Source organism: Trachinotus anak, unplaced genomic scaffold (genome assembly GCF_046630095.1).
Source record: "Trachinotus anak isolate AG129_WGS33_773 ecotype Australia unplaced genomic scaffold, CSIRO_AGI_Tana_v1 ptg000028l, whole genome shotgun sequence".
Taxonomy (NCBI): domain Eukaryota; kingdom Metazoa; phylum Chordata; class Actinopteri; order Carangiformes; family Carangidae; genus Trachinotus; species Trachinotus anak.
The window spans coordinates 1,901,885-1,922,781 of NW_027273879.1; the positions used below are offsets into that span (position 1 = coordinate 1,901,885).

General features: G+C 42.6%; 1 protein-coding gene across 1 annotated transcript in view; it reads left to right on the forward strand.

Moving 5' to 3' along the window:
- The first annotated feature begins 5,472 nt into the window (after nt 1–5,472).
- Nucleotides 5,473–20,897, forward strand: part of LOC139611733 (synaptic vesicle glycoprotein 2C-like) — a 38,732-nt gene continuing 23,307 nt past the window's right edge. Inside the window, exons 1-2 of the mRNA XM_071466614.1 lie at nt 5,473–6,000; nt 14,753–15,663. Of these exons, the coding sequence (XP_071322715.1) occupies nt 15,057–15,663 (607 nt within the window). The 5' untranslated portion in view covers nt 5,473–6,000; nt 14,753–15,056. The remainder of the gene's footprint in view (nt 6,001–14,752; nt 15,664–20,897) is intronic.

Below are 20,897 nucleotides of genomic sequence, written 5' to 3' on the forward strand. Positions count from 1 at the left end.
TTAATGCTCAGAAAATAAGCTGTTTAGTGGTGATATTTTATTTGTACCTGTGTAGAGAAGAAATGGTTATTACTGAGAAGAATGATAATGGAAGGGTATTAAAGTAAGATGTTGGTGAGCAGGACAATAAAAGGAATTTCTCATACTTAGACAAAATATTTATTTGATTGCTTTGTGTTTTTTGCCTGCATGCAACCAAACCAAAAATGATAGGCACTTAAACAGCTGAGTGTCATAATACATAATAAATATGGCGTCAGCATCAGGTAGTAAACAGATGCAAAGAGTAAAATGGCCATTAGCTGCTTCTAAATCAGTTATGTTACATAAGAGACAAACAAACAAAATCTCTTTCCTCTGAATAAGCACTTGCATCATTTTTTTTTCCTCTGAGGAGCAAAATGACTTGACACTTTGGCATTTGCAGAATGTTTTGTGGACAAAAGTGTGTGCTCTCGGTGGGGTTTGGAGATGTGACACAGAAAAAGATCGCAGGGCAAAGGCAAATCAGGCTGTTGTCATGGAGCTCTCCCAGGTTACAGAAAATGAATAGATATCAAAAACATCATCTCCACCGCCTCATTGACTGCATTTATTTTATCCTCCATTACGGTCGGAGCAGCTCAGGTGTGACCACTGATCGAAAGCAAACATTATGGTATTGCTCTATTTTATTCGCAGACACAGGAATAAACGAGTGTAATGATACTAATGAATGGCCCTGAGGCTGCTATTATGACAGAAACCTCAAGACACACATATAAAGTAGAGTGCAAATTACTTTTCACACACAGAATAAATCCTGGTTCTATCTCACAGCATCAAAAATAATAATCATTTTTTTCCTAACTCCTCCTCTTTGTGTTCAAATGTTGCCGCCCCCTCCTCCTCCTCCTCCTCCTCCTCCTCTTCAACCCTTCACCCCTATGTGTTAAGAAATGTAATTAACCTTGCTTTAACCTGCCGGGCTATTCCAGAGGCCATTTGTCTTGTTACTTAACACGCCACTCAACAGTATCTCAATCCTCACAACCTCTTTTATGTAGCTTTACGAGAGATGAGTTCACCGAGTGTGGTTGGCTGAACAAGCGGCTCCATTCACTCTCATCTAAAAGAGTTAAAATGATTCACTGTTGATATCATCAAAGCAAAATCTGTGAAGCTAATGATTTTAGTAAAGCTTAGTTATGTTAATTCCTACCTGGAACAGAGTTTGTCCATCACTTTGTGTGAATCTAAAGCACTTACTCAGTGGGTTGGAAGTTATGGTGAAAAGAAGTTATTACCTACGTCTCAAAATACATTTTTCAAAGGTGTTTGTGTGTGTGTATGTATGTGTGCAAAGTATGAGAAGGAAGATGAGTGGAGTGTGTAATTACAGGGAAAACAAAGTGTTGCATCCTGATGCATTCTAAAGCAGACCTTGCTAACAACCCCCTTTGTTTTTCTACGCATGAAATTACGGGCCCACCAGGGCATATAATTAGAAATCAATTAAACTCCATATCACACGTCCAACTAAATTGCTCAAAACAATTTTGCAGTATATTATCTAAGTGTACTCCCCAAAGGCTGTAATACTGAGAGGGTTGAAGAAGAGTGCAAAAATGTCAAGTTTATTCATGAGAATTAAACAGGATATGAGGACGGTTGTGTGTATATGTTGGTGCCCATGGAAAAAAGAGTGTAAAGTGGCAGTGAATATGTTCAGAGTAATATATAAATGTGTTTGTGTGGATCTGGGAACAGACACGGATTTGCTTTTTCATGTAATTGATATTTATACAGATAGATAAGAATTGATTTACAAAGACTCTCAGACAGACAGATTGTAGGTGTGAGTGTGAGTTGAAGTTGATGCTGTGCAAAAACGTGAGACTAAAAAATGAGCCTGTAGGCCATCTGTAGTTAGGTTTTGTTGCTAGGCGACATCTAGTGGCCGTGGTAATTATGACAGGAGCAAAGGGAAAAGTGCGGTGACGTAGTTTATAGAGCGACAGGAGGAGGTTGGGGTAGATGGATGGGTCAACAAAACACAGGAATATGACACAGGAGAGCGGTGTTCGATTCCCATGTGAAAGTATCAGTTTATATTGTTTGTGCTATCCATGACCTATCAACAAATCTTTGTTGTTATTGTAACCATAACCCCTCATTTTGACCGAAATAACCATCTTTTCCTAAACTTCACTAAGTAGTTTTAGTGCCTAAACCTAACCAAGCCATGACCATTATTATAGTAGCCATGGCAACAAAGGTAGGTGCGCTGTTCTCGGTACAGTTTGTGTGTTTATCAATGTAACCATGACAACCAAGGTCCAGTTGGGGTGCAATTTCAGGAGATACAGGAGATCAGACCTATATGGTTGTTCAGGTTGAAGGACTGGTTGAAAAATGCATATGTAGTGTCTTTCTTTAGCAGATTAGTATCCCATAGGAATGATGTTTGTATTGGACATAACTGGGGTCTGTTTCATCAAATTTGTAATGTGAAAGTTTGCAGCTTGCAACATTATATGATTTCTTCTTGTGTTGAATTTATAATTTTTCACTAATAATGAAAAAAAACCATAACTGGGATCCATGTGTAAGCAGAGCCCTGTGGGACTCCCCAATATTCCAGTGACAGACATTTAAGAAATGTGATGCTGCCGCCTTTTACAAATGTGCTTATGCAGTATTGCAAATTGCTTTTGTGAAACAGGCCCCTGTACCTCACAATGTACCGTACATCCAGTGTAAATGTTCTGAGTCAGGAAGTAATGTGACCTTTACATAGTGAGGCGAAGAGAATTGGAATACATTGTAATCTGACAGTTGAGTAGCACATCTGACTTCCATGCAGGAGAGTTCACAGTCACAGTGCTGCAATTCACATGTGTATTTTTATTAACCATAACCACCACGTTCCCTGAACCTTAACCAGCAGTTTTAGTTTCCTCGCCCTAACCACACCAACACAACAGCTTGTTTGTTACAACCACTATCTGTCCCAAAGATGGCAACTGAACGTGTTCCTGGGTTCTGCAGAATCATCAAGTATTGACCATAGACTGTAAATAAAGATGGACATAGCCTCTGTGACATCACCCATAGACTTCTGAGGCGTGGTTTTGAAGCTCAGAGTGGGCTGCTCTGCTGTTGCCATCTTGGCAGTGCCTGACACTCCTGAACTCCCCACTGATCCAAAAAGGCGCAAAGAGGTTTAGTGTGTGTGGAAGTTTGTGGCAAGTCCTCAATTATGCATAACTTTAAGCTTTAATAAAATTTTAACGGGTAAGTTATATAAAAATTCATCCCCTGTACAGCTGTCATGAAGGAGGAAATTAGCTATAGAGTTATTAATTATTATTTATAAACATGGACATTTTAACATGGGAGTCTGTGGGGATTGACTGACCTAAAGTGGCCATTCGAGGAACTACAGTTTTTGGCACTTCAGTGTTGGCTTCATTTTTTAGCCCCTGAGGGCTGCAGCTTGATATCGACGTTCTTATCAACGTTCTTGTCTGACGATTGCCCTTAGACCCTTCCTGCCTGGTTAACGCCCACATCATTCAAGCTTCTCATCCTGCTTTGTCAAGCAGGCTTCATGTTAAAAATGTTAAGATATTACACAACTGTTTTCAAGACATTAGACATTATACATCTGAGTTAAGTGATGCTTATGTGTAAAACTGGTGCTGTTTCTCTTTAATAATAAATACCCAAATAACCTATTTCCCTTACTGAACACCACCTAGACCCTTCAGGGTATACTTTATTAATTGCAAGTGTCTCAGCTTATTTACTACCATTCAATCTATTGCATTAATATTACCGTAGTTGTGTCCATTACATGTTCAACAGTGAGGCTTTGTTTTACTGGAGCACACAGAACTTTGAGATCTCTTTATCTTGCTCTTTCTCTCCAGTATTATTCTCTACGTCCACCCACTCACCTACTTGCATCCTGTATATGATCAAAGACTGAGTGAAGGTTTCTGAAAAGGGAAAAAGAAGAAAGAGAGACGATACCAGACAAAGAGAGATCATCATTATGTTACAGTTCATCCGTTTGCCTGCCCAGATCAGGATTCCTGACATCAAGAGCACGGCTCCTGTTGTGTTACTGCGGGAAGAAATTAGTGGCGGTTTAGTACTTTTGTGTCGTGCATATGTGTGCAGGCATGTCTTGATATGAATAATGTGTATGTGTGTGTATGTGGGTGTTTGGTTTTATTCATTTCAACCCTCAAATTCAACAACAGCTGCTGGATAGAAATGCAAATGGACCTGAATTTTTATTGAATGAGTAAGAGGGACGTCCTTCCCGGCTTCCTTCCTCACTCCTCGAGATCGCAATGGTTATTTCTGAGAGCAGAGCAGAGGGGTGCGCATTCACTGCAGTTCATAATGACCCTTCTCCAGCCATGCAGAATAGGATGGGGGATTGCTTGCTCTCCCTGCACAGACGTCTGCACTGAACTCGAACTTTTTTGGAAGCCATTTGCTGCTTGGCACCCTTCATAAAGCACAAACCCACATAGATATAAAGACACTGGCTGATTAATTGATGCCAATGATAAAATCACTGCCTACACTAAATGCTTTAAACCATAAAATCTTGATTATAATCCATTAATATGATGGATTGAGATCATAAAGTGTCACTGATACTTTGATTACAGCAGAGATGATTTGATTTGGTTAAACTGAACTCTGGGTTTTGGCGGCTGTGTTGGTGCTCCAGTGGTTTAAAGGTCCCATATAGTATAAGTAGATTTCCTTTCATGTCTTTTTTGATTATTCAGTTCAATGCCTTTATTGTCATTGCACAGCAGTACAATGAAATTATGTGTTCCCCGTTGCTAGTAACACATACGAACAACAACAGATAATATACACAAAAACAACACACAATAAAACCAATAAAACCCATAGGCATGCAGTAATAGTATAAAGCAGGTCTAGGTTCTATATTAATACTGTGAAAGTATCAAAGCCTCAGTCCACAGAGAAATGCACACAGCCTGTATTCAGAAACTGAGCCTTAAAACCAGCCGTCAGGACTTCTGGAACTTTGTGATGTCACAACAAAGCAGTCACCGCTCTCAGTCACGTCCCAAGCCCCGCCCACCTGGACCCACCATCCAACCTTTCAGGATTTGGTTTCTCTGAGTGTTTACTCGAAATCTGTTATATATATTTTTTTAATTCAATCACACAGAAAACAGTCAGCCAATCAGAAGAGAAGCTCAGATCCTCTCTTCTCATTGGCTCAACGACCTGTTGTTCCTAGAGCTCCAGAGAGGAGCCTGAAAGAGGAGATGTAAAACTACATCGAGATTCTTAAAACCACAAATATATCTTCTGATGGATATCAACACTTAGAATAAAACAGTTAAAGTGTCATATATGGGACCTTTAAAGTGATGGATATAGATCATAAAGTGTTGATTAATACATTGATAACAGCCCAGGTGATTTGATTTGGTTAAACTAAACTACAGGTTTTGGCAGCTGTTACAGATCCAGTGGTTTGTGAAGTGATGCTGCAGATCCAGCATCAGTAAACTTCAGATTTCATCCCTCACTCCTGCTCCTCTTCCTTCCTTCCTTCATCCCGCATTCACACTGTGACAGTCCGTGATCCTGCCAACCTCCCTGCATCACCGAGCCTTCGCCCAGATACTGTTGCACCATACGGAAACGCTCGGGATTGTCCGTGGGATTCAGGCCTACTGTTTGATTTCAGTCTGCCCATTACTCCAGCCTCCCCCCTCCCCTGCCCTCCCCTCCCTCCCCAACACACTCACGCTTCCCACCTCCCCTCAGCCTCCCTCTCGTCTTCCTTGGACTGCAGCAGAGAAACCGCTGCATCGAAGAAGAGAAGAAACAAGAAAAAAACCTTTGCGCGATGCCTCCTGCCTCTGCTGCTGTGTAGAGGAGGAAATCGAGGAACGGACACTTCAGACTCATCGAGCCCAATATGCCGGATCTCATCCTCTGTGCTGGATTGTAAGTATTTCTTTTTTTTCTTTCTTTTCATATTACATTTGCCAAACTGTAACTTCATCTCCCATTAGTGTAACAGATCTTATCATTATCCGCCTGTTTGGATCATTGAAGAAGCCAAATGGGAACAGGAGCTGTCGGATGCACCTGGTGATGAAAATGCTCTTTTTCTCTGGCGGTGATAAAATGAGGAATAAAGCCTGTGTGCGCCTGATTGACGGGAAAGTTGGGGAACTTTCTAAGTTGTCCAGCATGAGCATCACTGAGTGTGATCAGAATCACAAATTCACACCACATGAACTATATTTGAGCTGAATGTGTTCATGCATTTTAATCAGAGCGGGGTATGAGACCTGCACCTGGTTCGTTTGCTTCTGTTCTTTTTGCAAAGTTTGCATGAAATACATTAAAAAAAAAAAAGAGTGTGTGCACTGTGCAACCAGCTATTACTGTAAAAGTACTGTGCACTTTTAGCGGTGTAGTGGTGGTAGTGGTGATGGTGCCGAGGCGGGGGTGTGACCGTCCTGACGTGATCAATGGCCGTGGAGAGAGGAGTTGGTGCACACGCACGGCGGAGGCAACCCCGAGCTGTCCCCGTCCGCCGAGCGCTCACATGCGGCCAGTGAGTCTGCAGAGAGCTGCGCAGAGAGGGAGCAGATCCATCCATTACACTCACTCAGTCAGTGCTCGATGCAGTGTGGGGGGGTAGTCATCTAACTGTATAGCGCACCGTGCCGGGAGGATGGGGGGGGGGGGGGGGTTGATTCCCAGGCAGCAGGACAGCCCGAAATCTAATTATGGGACGCGACTTGCGTCAAAAGACTCCGCGGTGATTGATGCTCCTTCTTGTACGTGGTCTGTGGGCTGTGCTCAGCCTGTGGAGCCGCTGTGAAGGCTGCAGCAGTAAATGGTGCAAGTGGAACAAAGAGGAGGAAAGTGACAGATGAGTTTTGCATGAAGGTGTCCCAGCAGGCTGAAAGGGGAGTTTGATGGGATCAAACATGTAGAAATCCTGACCAGGCAGGTGTTTGCTCCAGCCTTTTAAAAGGCAGTAGATGAATGTTTGCCTTATGCATGTGTTCCTCAGTGTTTGCTTTAGCTCAGCAGATCAGAATCCAGGGATCTATTCAGTCTATTTAACTATTTTCCATTGTGTGTTATCTCAGCTTCATATATTTGATAGAAAAGAAAAGAGGCTTGAATGAGTCTGCATCATATTTCATGGTGGGCGGCAGAAATTTGACAACCCGGAAAGATCAGAGGGGTGAACGTTATCAAGACAGTCAAAGGTGCAGCTGCTACTGTCTGAACACACCTTTTAGAGGTGCGAATTTTAGTATCTTTTTAGTCCAAGCCAGGCTAGTTGTTTCCCCTTGTTTCCAGTCTTTATGCTAAGCTAAGCTAATCAGCTGGCTGGCTGTAGCTTTGCATTCACAGCACAGACATGATCTTCTCATGGAAGTATTGAACAACCGTGTAGTAAGGTGCAATTCTCAAAGATGTACTTTTATCTGTGAAGTAAATCTTCACAATTTTCCTTAGAAATATATGCTAGAGGGACAAAACCACACACACACACACACACACACACACACACACACACACACACACACACACACACACACACACACAGTTTCCATCAAATCATGGTCTGGGCATCCACACAGGGACCCCCACAGCAGCTGGCTAAGCTCCAGCAGTCAGTAAACCCTCACAGCCATCATTATATACAAGCAATCAGGCAGCTGTGTGTGTACGTGTGTGTGTGTGTGTGTTTGTGTGTGTGTGTGCATCAGGAGGAGAACCCAAGTTAAGTGCTGTGTTGTTGGGTAGTTCCCTTTGCAGCGGTGCCTTTGCGAAGTTCTGAATTTACGCGTCTGTGCTCTTCATTGGTGCCGGGCAGATGCCGGCACTGTGAGGCACGACGCTGCTGTATAATGTGGTGTGTGCTCATTAGCTACTTTTAATCTAAGGCTCCTCTCCACTGCTCCCCCAGCAGTCATGCAACTTCAACAGCCCCTCGAGGCGGTGTGTTTAAAGCGCTTGCTCATCAGCCTGTTTCTCCCTTTGGGAAAGCAGAGCACATGTTTCCAGTGCCTTCAAAAAGTTCATCTTTACATGTGTATTTCAGCAAAGAAATCAGCTTGAGTTAACTTGCTTGTTATTTGTGAAAAGCTGTCACTCTCCCCATCTGTACTGATTTGGTCTCACTGGGTCACTCATGCCAGCCTCTGGGAAAAAGATTGAAAAAGATGGGGGTTTTTCTAACCTATTTTCCAGCAGTGGTTGCGCAGTGCTCATGATCCCACAGACGTCTGCAGTCAGCTCGGGCTGACAAAATGATTTCCCACAGATTGTGTGAAGACAAACAACACTAAGCTTTACTGGCAGGTACCAGTGAGAAGATGAAATGTGATCCAGGAAGTCCAGTTTGAGTCGGAGGCCCAAGATTTTGTAGGTCTGTCAGACTTATGAGGTCTTGACATGAATCAATTTTATCTTTCATCGGGACGATCGTGAGCTGGACGGTGGTTATAAATCATTATGTTACAATATAAACTACCAGGAATGTGTGCTTCGTTGTGTTTGAATGGCGAACACAGTGTGTCGCTGGATGATGACGCATTGCGGTCTGACAAACACTGAGGCAGGTTTAATTTTCTGGATGGACGATTTTTAAATTTTTTTTTTTGGTCTGGATCCAATCAAGAGGCCTCACCTGACCTTACAGTTATAGTTGTACTGTAGTTGTTAGTCTCCATGTCTTGTACTGTATATGGGCATTTGGTGATCTATGTGAACCTTATCCACATAATGATTCTTAATGTTAGCTACATACGTACTTCAAATTTCAAAGACAGGTCAACCTGGTGGGTTGTTAGGTTTGGTTAGGGCACATACCATGAGGCTTGAGTGCCATATTTCCTTTCCCTGTCAAAGGGCAAAAGGGCAAAAAAAGCAAAAATAACTAACTAAAATCTCAAAGACCAGAAAAAGTTGTTAAATTAAGGAACACCATTCTTTTCTTTTGGTTTTTTAAGCTATTTTAAGGCATTATTCGTGAAGACAGAACAGTCGTGAAGCTGATAAAGGTTCCCCCTTTGACTGGGACTCATAATGTGCATTCAGCTGCATCACTGTGGGAAATGCTGCTTCATTTCGGTCAAAACCTAAACCTCACTTGTGTGGCATCTGCAGATCTTGGCGTGTAGCTTTATTCACACGATGTGCATTGGCAAATGCTCACTGCAGCCATCTGTGGGCACCGCAGAAAGCCTGTAGGGCTCTGCACACACCGCTTGCATTTACATATTGTCCACCGGTATGTCGCATGCAGAGACAGGATCTTGTCTGTCTGACTTGCACGTTCTTGAATTACTCAACCTGCTGTTCGCCACTTTAAATGCACATTTTGTTTCGGTTTTGTTCTCATAAAGTTTCTTTTGGAAAATATGACAATGTCCTGCAGAAAACATTTTCTCCATTTTCCCCTGCGCAGTCTGAGTGCATCCACCGAGGTCCCGGGGTATGCACCTGCAGAGTGTATGTGTGTGTGTGTGTGCATGCATCTGCTGCGTGCGTGCTTGCGTGTGTGTTTCCGTGTGTGCGGTTGTGTGAGTGATTAATGAACGTAGCTGGATGGCGTCAGCGGGCCATGACAGCACGACTGCGAGGAAATCATTTCTTCTCTCTCCGTGGACTGCTGATTCAGAGCTCGCAGGAATTTTGCTGATTGCTAAAATCACATCATAAGAGTGCTGTTATAATAACCCCAATCACAGCATCACAGCAGAAGGCGAGGGGAGTTGCCATCAAAAAGGAAATAAAAGTGGCCATAAATGATATTAGCTTCCCTGTTTATGGGGGGGAAAGGCCAAGGTTGTGGGTTGAAATGTAGTGGCCTCTTGTATAAGCATATGTGATTCCTTACATCGGCAGAGAGAAAAAAAAGAGCTGGACATTTGGACGAGACTTTTAAGAATTATCTCTGCAGCTCAAACCGCATTGAAAGGCTCCTAAATGTCAGTATTAATGACCATTTGCATACAGAGGAGAATGGTTAGCCTATCATGAACAATGAAATGTCAACAGAAGAGGGACATCTCTCATATTTCTGCATCGCCATCATGACGGTGACTTTGAAATTTCTGCCTCACTCGGATGAAAAGAGAGGAGAGGACGGAGAGAAAGAGGGAGAGAGAGAGAGAGAGAGAGTGCACGTGAAGGAAGAAGTGAGGAGAGACAGACAGGAAATCACAGATCAGCACAGAGGAGGTGAATTCAGACCGGGGATTATATATATATACACAGACCTGGCTGCCTGTTATGCACCATTGTTCATTTCCCCCTTTATTATCAAAGTTCTCTCAGTGTTGCAGTGCAGTCACTTGATTGGTCTATTTTCTTCTTGGCCATTTGGTGCAGAAACTCTCAGAGCATATCATGAGGTTTATCACAGTGTTCGACCTTTAGTCTCAGACGTCAGGCACTCAGCTGGAGGAGCAGCGCTGCTGGAAATGAGTTCGGGGAAGTTTGCAAAGAGGAGTGTGCTCACTCTCTGAGAAAACGTCTGTTCCTCTAATAGGCTTTTTGAGACTGTTCTCAGCGATATAAAAAGTACATCATCTAAAGCTTTAAATAGGTAACTGGCATTGTTGTGCGTGGATACTGGACCGGGTCTTGGATGCTGCACCTTTTTTAAACCATGGTGACTCTGCTGCCTCACAGCAAGAAGGTTCTAGGTTCGAACCTGCCGGCCAGCTGAAGCCTTCCTGTGTGGAGTTTGCATGTTTCCTCCGGCTTCCACCCACAGTCCAAAGACGTGCAGATTAATTGGCGACTCTGAATTGACTGTGAAAGGTTGGTTGTCTCTACATGTGTCAGCCCAAAAGGCTTAGCTTAGCATTAGGGCTGAACAATTAATCAAAATCTTGAAATCTTTGGACAGAGCCAGGCTAACCTTCTCCCCCTGCTCCCAGTCTCTGTGCTAAGCTAAGCTAATTGTCTCCTGGTTCTATCACCGCACTTAATGCACAGATATGAGAGAGGTATTGATCTTCTCGTTGCCCTCTCAGCAAGAAAGAAAACCATATTTCCCAAAGTCATTTTGACAGATGATGCTCTCTTTCTGGTGGTTACAGTCTGGTGTACCAGCCCTTTCAGTATCACTGTTACAGCAAAGAAATGATGTACATTAAATCAAACTTGACATATCTAAACCTCCAAGCAGCACCAGTTTACTTAAATAGTGACTCACTTTTTCCTTCAGAGTTTTATTATGGAGCTTGTTTTACCAGCTACAGGACTTGGAGTTGTTGTTCTGGAGCCAGAGGACCTGGAGATTTTGCTGGTCATCCTGGTGCTTAGACGCATCCATGGCCAGAGGGAGTTAGTGTCTCATCATCTGGCTGTGCACAAAGTTAGTTAGAACACATTTCCTACTTCATTTCATTGCTGCATTGCACCAAAATCTCTTGGGCTTCTTTATGTCGCTGTGGAGCCCCAGGCTCTTACGATCAAAATGACAGATCCCAACTCATGTTTTATCTAATCCCGCAGAGCAAAGGTGAGCAGAAACACCATACATCAACCTGCCACGGTCTATTTGGGCACTAACCCAGTCTCACCCCTCAGTGTTTGCTTTCCACTCCGGGGACTGCAGATACAAATAGGACATGTTAGCATATTTAGCTTAATGTAGAAAAGATGGATTCTTTCTTTTCATTTGCTGGTAGACAAACAGTAATTGTTTGTCACATGACTTGCATCATCTTACACCACTGACATCAACACACTGTGATATTGAGTGCTACTTTAATACTCGTATTTCAAGTCCTGTTTATAGACATTTTTCCATGAGGGCTAATTGAAACCATAGAGGAAGTCACTTGTCTGTTTGTGAATCATTTCACAGATGATCTCATCACTGTTTCAGGTTGTCTGTCAGTTGTGTGAGTGTTCTTGATTAGCTGATGCTGATGACTGCTGTCAACATCAAAGTTAACAAGATGCATTTAATAGTAAACACATAATGCAACATATTTTGGCACAGCATCAACTTTTAAAACTGATAAACTGTTATTGTTATTAATTATAAATGATTTAACATTAGCTTACCAAAGAAAACAAGTATATTTTCCAACCTCACATGTATTGTGCATGTGCAGTATATTTGTATTTGTGCAGTTTGTAATTGCCCTGTCAATAACAGCATGCTGAAGGGCTGTGGAGTGTATTGTGGGGGCCTGTAGCTTACTGGTGTTTGTCCTGCAGCAGGCTGTGGGTCTGGTGACTGCTGGCTGCAGCCTGGAAGACAGACGGCTCGGGCCTGATGCATTGACAGGCTCTCTGAGAGGCCACGGGAGTCACAATCCAGAGAGCCCTAAGGGGCATCAGTCATACAGGCTGACATGTATTCTGGGCCTGGAAACATGAACCAGAGATGAATAAGCTTTGACAGAAAACACGGCCGGCCAAATTTCCAAGAATGTCTTTTTTTTTTTTTCTGAATGCATAATAATAATGAATAAATGATGACGGGTATGAATAATATTTATTAAATCCAACTTAATTCAGTTCCATTTGACTTGACACAAATGTGCATGGAATCTAAAATAGTATGTGTGTCATACTGAGACTGTCCTCCCTTAAAGAAATGACCCTATAGGTTGCAAGCAGCTTATTACAACCCATAGTGACGTTTTATTATTAGACGACCGCTAGTGGCTGTGCTCATTAAGATGGGAGCAAAGGAGGATGTCAGGTTTTTTACTGTAACCATGTCAACGAAGGTCCTCTAACCTTAACAAAGTTGTTATTGTAACCCAAACCAAAATGTTTCCTGCAACCTCAGTAGTTTTTGTGCCTAAACATAACCTAATCATGACCGTTCCATAAGTTTATAGTCATTCAGGTTAGGGAAAAAAAATAGAAACAAAAACAGTGTTAAAACACAATTCCAATATTAACTAAACCACATCACTGTGTGTGTAAAAGGGTGAAGCATTAACATTCCTGCTGCAAACGTTCAAGGATTATTCTTGGTGCCCAGAGGTTATAGATTTATAAAGAATATTATATTATTATATACCCGGTGGCCCGGGTTTGAGTCCAACCTGTAGCACTTTGCTGTGTGACCTGCTCTTTCTCTCCAATTTTCCCATCTCTCTCATTATCGCTGTGATAAAGGCAAAAGCCTTAGAAAATAAGTCTGGTCTACCTCTCCTGACTTTCTCTGCGATCGATCAATTTATAAGTAAACAGAGCTGAAATCACAGCTCAGTCATCCTGTGTTTGATTTTATCAGATGACGTCACGGTTATAAAATCAGGATTTGACCATTGGTGGTCCAGCCACATATTAGGTTTTGACCTAGTCTTGTTTGTATGAGAACAACTGGCTGCTCTGATGATGCACTTTATCACCTTTTTCAAAGCAACGCAGTCAGAGACCATGAAGTCTAAAGCAGTGCTGTGGAGGTTGGGGGGGGGGGTCACCATGACTTTTGTCAGACTGCTGCACAGTGTTTCAGGCTGTGAGCGGTCGGCAGAGAAGCTGCTGACTCTCCTGTGTGGCCCTGTGCCATAATCCTGGAAGTGCTCCAGAAATACTTCAAGGACATCAGTTGTAATTAAATAGAAATCTGTTAGTTTACAAGCTGGACTGACAGCTTTACAGACTTATCACCATTACGCCACATAGCTGGTTTTGCAATCAGTCATTTTTGTTTGGAGTTTTTCTTCCTTTCATTCCCACTGGCTCATTGATGGCTCGTTAAAAGTTCTTCTCTGTATAATTCAAAACAAGACTTGTCGTTTTGCCCATAAATGGTTCTGCTACTTCTAAAAACTCAACTCATGCAGGTTATTATGTACAACTAGCTACATCCAAATATATCAGTGAGTTTTCATCAACTTACAAAATAGCCCCCCTTTATAGGATATGGTGCAAATGTGTTGCTCTTATTGGTTAATTTTTATGCCTCTGAGTCGGCAGCAGTCAGAGCCGGGGTCATATTGTTCTCAGGTTGTCCATCTGCACGTTGTCTGTCCCATTCTCCTGGACATGATATGTCAGTAACCCATCGACAGAACTTCTTCAAATTTGGCACAAGCATTCATTAGGACCCAGGGATGAACTGAGTCAATTTTAGTGCTCAAAGGTCAAAGGTCAAGGCCGTGGTGACCTCACATGCCTTGTAAACGCGATATCTCAGTAACACCTTGAAGGAACCTCTTCAAATTTTACACAAATGTCCACATGAACCAAGGACGAACTGATTAGATTTTGGTGGTCAAAGGTCAAGGTCAGTGTGACCCATTACTCAAGACTTCACACAGCAATTATGACAAAATTTCACAGAAATGGTTAATATTTGATATGACTCTGGATAAACAGGGATGTAATTTGAAACTAGTCTGAGTGGCAGAGGCGAACAAACACTAGTTTTTCATATTTCAATAAAAATGCCAAAGACTGAAATCATCAGATAATTTTCAGTCTGGAAATACTCAATGACACTGCACAATTTGTTCTCAATGAATCATTTTCTTTTGTTACTCCCCTCTTAATGATGCATTTCACTCCAGTAGTAGACTGTGGTTTGTATCAGCTTCAGTGGGAAGTTTGGCTCTTTCAGAGCTGAAATGTTCTTTTTGAGGTTCTTTTCACTGTGCCAAGAAATACTGCAGTCAAGTGTTTGTGACAGACAGCTTTTAATCAAGCTAAATGTGCTGTTCTCTTTCTGTCCCCACAGACTGACGGTCTCCTCTGCTGAGCTCTGACAGGACTGAGGATCTCTCCAGTTTGAGATCAACTGTCTCCATTTCAAGACTCTCTGGCTTCTCCCGTCCAATGGAATCAGACATCGTTACTTAATCATTAGTGTCGTGGCAGCTGAGTGGCTTTTCAGCACTGATAAACTGCCTTCAGTCTTCCTCTGTCTGGGGATAGAAGAAAGAAAAAACAGGTAGCTTACACTTGTTGCACCTGGCCGACCTGGTAAAAGCCCTATAGAGGTGAAGTAAAAGAATCTTAGTGCCAGATATCCCCGTGCCAAGATGGATGAAACACATAACAACAGGACTTCCTTGGTCAAAGGTGCCAAGGACATCGCTAAAGAAGCCAAGAGACACGCTGCCAAAAACTTCAGCAAAGCTGTTGACCGTGCCTCAGATGAATACTCAGCTCATCGCAGCTACAACCGTTTCCAGAACGAGGATGAAGAAGAGAACAACTACAACGCTTACACCCAGCAGGATGGCCACTATGCCGACAACGCGGCCAATGACGACGAGGGGGCCTCCAGCGACGCCACGGAGGGCCACGATGATGAAGACGAGATCTACGAGGGGGAGTACCAGGGCGTGCCTGCCTACAACGATGGGAAGCTGCGGGACGGTCAGGTGGCTCTGGGCCAGCCGGTGTCTGACAGCGTTAAGAGCCGTAAGGAGCTGGAAAATGAGAGACAGGCGGACGAGGAGGAGCTGGCCCAGCAGTACGAGCTCATCATGCAGGAGTGCGGCCACGGGAGATTCCAGTGGCAGCTGTTCTTTGTGCTCGGGCTGGCGCTCATGTCAGACGGCGTGGAGGTGTTCGTGGTGGGCTTTGTCCTGCCCAGTGCTGAGACAGACATGTGCGTCCCCAACTCTGGTGCTGGATGGCTTGGTAAGGATATGCAGAATACAGGGGATTAAGTTATTAAGGATCCACACTTTGCTGAGTTGTTTGTGTCTTGTCTTAATAGTTTTTTTTCCAAACTGCACATATCTCTAGCTGTCCCAATTCAGGGGCTGCATTTGAAGACTGATTGCGACCAATTGCGAAAGGATCCAACAGGTGGATCCTTCGTGGCCCAGCCTATCCCAAGATTCATTGCGTGCTGGTAATGAAAGCAAACACCACCGACAGAGCCTGAGAATTAGACCTTTAAATCTAAGTACTGGGAGTCACCTCAGCGATGTGTTGTCAAGGTTGCTAGGTGACAGGAGCCAACAGTAAGGGCGGACACAGCTGGTGGCCTTCGTGGTCTATGATGGAATAGGGAAACAGCTTTTGACCAAAGTGTTGGTGGTCATGGTGCATTGTGGGTAATGTAAGCACCATGTTTTGATATGGAAGGAGAGAATTGATACCTTTTCTTTTAAAGTGTTCATTGTGATGCCGTACAGTACATCAGCCTCAGAGTTACAGGACAACAGCACTTAAAGTGACCAAACTGAACGTGATGGAAAACAGAAGTGACTGTGTTCTGAGATGGAAAGAGGGAGCAGGTTAGAGTCTGTATATTGATTCACTGAGTGGTTGCTTAAAGCACTTCATTTTGCCAGACATGTCGTGAGTCTGCATGCAAACTATCCGAGCTGTGGGTTCATTGCCAAGAACAGTGTGACTGTCACACCGTCGAGATCCTGAATATCTAACGGAGAAATGACAGGGAGATATCCTGACTTTGGAGAGGTGCAGGGTGACATCGGAAATTTGCTTGGCGCCGTTTGCAAAAGCCGTGAATTCAGCTGAAACATCTCTGTAGCCAAAAAAATGGATTCTGATGGATGCAGATAGATGGAAATAAAATATATGACATGCACAGGCTGGTTGAAATATTTGGGTGTTGATGGAATTAGTGTCCCCACTAACAACCTGCTAATGACCTGTGTTGTTTATAACATGCAGGCTTGTGCATGCAGAGCAGTGGTGGGTGACACTCTCAGCGCTAATCTCATTGCTTTAGGAGCTGCGAGCAGGTTGTCATGGCACCAGGTATTTGGATACACGAGTAGGAGGTGTGTTAAGCTAGATTGCTCTCTCCCACACTCTGGGAAAAGTTGTGTTTGTCTGTTGCTAATGTGTCGGTATGCGTGTTGTGTTTGATTCGGCTTCATAATTTCTCTCACTAATATAAAAAATAGCTGCACAGCACTGTCCATTCTCTCAATATATCCTGTTGATGTTCAGCGGCAGAGTCACGGCGTGACTGCGTGGTTTCATAAGCAGAAAGTAAATGCTAAGCGTATTTGTTTGGAGGGAGCAGGGTGGTTTATTATTCACACAGATTTCACCCGTATTCTGACTCATCTCTCAGAGGGAGACAGGAGGGAGAGAATAGAAAGAATGAGTCACTTCACCAACTCACTCGCACACTGCATAAATAAAGGATGTGTGTGTGTGTTCACTTGTGGAAATACTCAGAAGAACAAACCTTACACAATAGAGCTGATTGGTGTTTCACCACAGTTTCTCTGTGAAGGTCACAGACTCTTGAAGTGGTCAGCAACAGCCTCTTCAGTGGACATGTGGCTAAAACAAGCAAGAGACATAACAGAAAATAATAATGTATTATCAAATTGTTGAATGTTTTGAGAATTAAGAGGTTTATTAGCAGCATTTCAATGCACGTAATTAATTCACATTACATTATTCCTTATTGCAAATAACTAAAGTACATAAAACCCAACCAGCTCAATTAAACAGTAGCAGACTGTTAGATGAGTTTTTTCAGGCTGACTCATGCTCTGTATGTACGTCAACAACTTGCACAAAAGTAAATATTGCAACCATTTGCAGCTGAGTGAAGAACCACTTAGGTCAGGACGAATCTTCAGAGACGAGGCAGGAGCACATTAATTATTTGGATTAGCAGCATTAATGTGGAAACTGGTGCTTTGATGATACTCATCAAAATCAAAAAAAGTTTCCTTTGAGGCATTAAAGATGCTCAAATAGTGGTGGGATTTCAGGGCTAAGCTGAATTTAAGGCAAATAGTTCATATGAGGAGTCATCAGATTGTGTTTATAATGTTTTTAAGTGTTGATGGTCGACCCTGTGGCCCAGATACTATTAAACTGTTTTCCCAATCACGTTGTAGTGGCTGTGTAATCGCTGGATTATGTTCATGAATGCAGCACTATTCAATTCGATTTTATTTGTATAGCACCAAATTATAATATACATTATCTCAAGGCACCTTACAGGGTAAAGGCGAGACCTTACTTTAATGTATTAACGGCAGTGGAGGCACCTAGGAAGTGGATGGTGGGCTGTCACACCAGGATCAGGAGACCAGGATTTATACAGACAGTCCTGTCTGTGACTTACTCTGGTTAAGGTGAAGGAAAGATGGTTAAATGTCAATAAATGTTTTGTCTGAAGTCACTCAGCATGTAAAACAGACCAGGATCTTTACCTCACTTTAACCATGTGCCTGTGAAAGTCTGAGCAAAATCATAAAAATAATAAATTAATAATATGGACAAGTGGACATTGTACTGCAAGATTGGATATTTCTTTTTGAAAAATAGATATGCTGTCTGTGAACATTTTATAGTTCAGTAGCAACATATCATGTTAAACAAGCCATTTGTAAGTTTTATTGCTATGGCTAAATAGCTAACGTTAGCATTAGCAGCTGTCTTCTTACCAGTCTTACCAGCATGAAACTTCATTCCCTTATTCACCAAGAGATGTCTCCAGTGGTGGAAACCAACCCTCTTGTTTTTCTTCTATTTCTACTAAAGTTAGCATGCTAATCAGCTAGCTCCAGCCTGGTCGGCCTGTCTTGTCACTTTCCGATATCGAGTCACTGTAGCGTCCAGGCTGCCTTGAAGAGGGCGTATTATAACCTCTGGTATTAAAACACAACAATTACTGAAGCTCTGGGAAAGACTGGTGAGTAAACATCTGTAAATGCTAACGTTGGCTATGTAGCAATAACAAAACTTACAAATGGCTCCTTGAATAAAAAACTAAGCGCACTATTGGACAGTCTCTCCTTGAAGGGATTCATGGTGCTGCATTCATTTATACAGTGGAGGGAGAAGTTGTGTGAGTAATGAAAAAAGAGAGCACTTCTTACCCCCTCATCTATCATCACTTGTCAGATTGTTAACTTTGGAAAGTTAGAAAAACTTGCTGAACAAAAGCTTCCTTTCCATTTCAGATGCTGTTAGATCAGCTGACAAGCACTTTGAAGCACAGTGACGGTTTCAGTCTGAAAATGTTTGAGAAGCTGAGGATATTTTATAATGCATCAACAATAAACAACATCTCTGTTCATTTTAATTTATATGGATATATTCAAGAAAAATGCAAAGTGGAAATGTACCTTTTGATAGGAAACTATTTAACATTCCCAGAACCCCCTCGAACATCTTCATTTATCCCAAGTGTCCACGGTTTTCACGAGACTTTGTTGTTTTCTTTGTAACCATCATATTATCTCCTAATTGTGACTAATCACCTTTTTTAAGCAGCATTTTCATTTAGCATAAATTAAGCAAACTTAATAACTACCAAATGAATTCACTGCTTAATTAAGCATTGCTTTAATATACAGTGTTACCTACACAACAACACACACAATACGTGACACAAATATTCAAAGGTGCTGTAGGAGCCACTTGTGTAAGTTTATGCGTTTTGCGGTTTTTTTTTTTTTGTGCCTTTTGCCTTTTCTTTGACTGACAGTTCTGCAGTGTTAATAAAAACTAGGGAAACAGAGTCCCAGAAATGCAGTTGGATCATTTGGTGGCTTGTCATCAGTTTTCTCTCGTGTTCAGCGTCTTATTCTGCCTCCACGCTGGCGACAGCGAGGGCCAGAGCCATTATGTTTTTGGTTTGTCCGTCCATCCGTCCCATTCTCGTGAACGCAATATCTCAGCAATGCCTTGAGGGAACTTCTTCAAATTTGGCACAAACATTCATTTGCACTCAAGGATGACCTGATTAGAATTTTGTGGTCAGAGGTCAAAGGTTAAGGTTAATGTGACCTCACAAAACATGTTTTTGGCCAGAACTCACAAATTCATACACAAATTATGGTGCAATTTAACTAAAATGTCTTTAAGGATAAAATGAAGTGATTACATTTCATATACAAAAAGTAAAAGGTCAACTTCACTTTGACATCATCATGTTTTGCAAAACATGAGGAGATTGTGACCATATTTCCTGCAACTCAGGTGGTTGGTGGAGGGAGACAACTGTTGGTCAACAGTCAGCCGCATCAGGTGTCTTACTGCAACTGAAATGCTGCAGTTTTCAACCTTTACATTTACACTTTTACTGTGCATCAGTCTTTTCCATGTCCTCTAAAATCATTCATTCATTCATTAGCATGTCACTGCCTACAACACAGGTTCTTTTACATAGCACGGCTTTCCCTTTAATATAATATAAAAGGTGAGATGCCGTCCAGATATGGGATGTTCCCGTTTTTTTTCTGCCTGCTCTTGTCTGTCCTCTCTGTTCCCCTTCTGCTGTAATCCCTCTCTTACACTCTCTCTGTGTCTCATAGCTGTGCAGGCGATCTGAAGATATGGGCTGGAGTTAATCTCTGCAGCATTGTGCTTCACTGCAGTTTAGCCATGGTAGACTGGCTCACGTACCTCCCCAGAGAAAGAGAGGGAGAGCGCCGCTTTCACACACTTCCTATCGATGCCCTCCCCTCCCTTTTCCCCTCCAACACATATGGCTTCAATTTGTCTGCGAGTGTTTTCCTGCACCACAGTTGCCGTTTTGTGGGTGTTTGGTAGAATGTGTGCGAGCCCAGTTGCAGGTGCAGCATAGAGTGAGGACCTGAAAAAGTACATCTGCATCAGGGTCGGTCTGAAGGAGCTTTGTGTACCTGATGCCTGAGTGGTGTGCTTACTTTTCGTGCACAATTGCAAACACCATCGACAGCCGAAGTAAATCAACACAGTGCAGTGATGAATAGGCTCTGCTGCAGCCTGAGGTTAGTTAATTAAACAATCCAGGGACAACACTTCCCAGTATCTCTTCATTCCCCGTCATTCTCGCTTTCTTCTACACAACAAAGCACCAGCACAGGGTCTATTCACCTATTCACCATCCAGGCAATGAGTTCGCAATTCAATGTGACTTCAGTGTAAAACCTCTACGA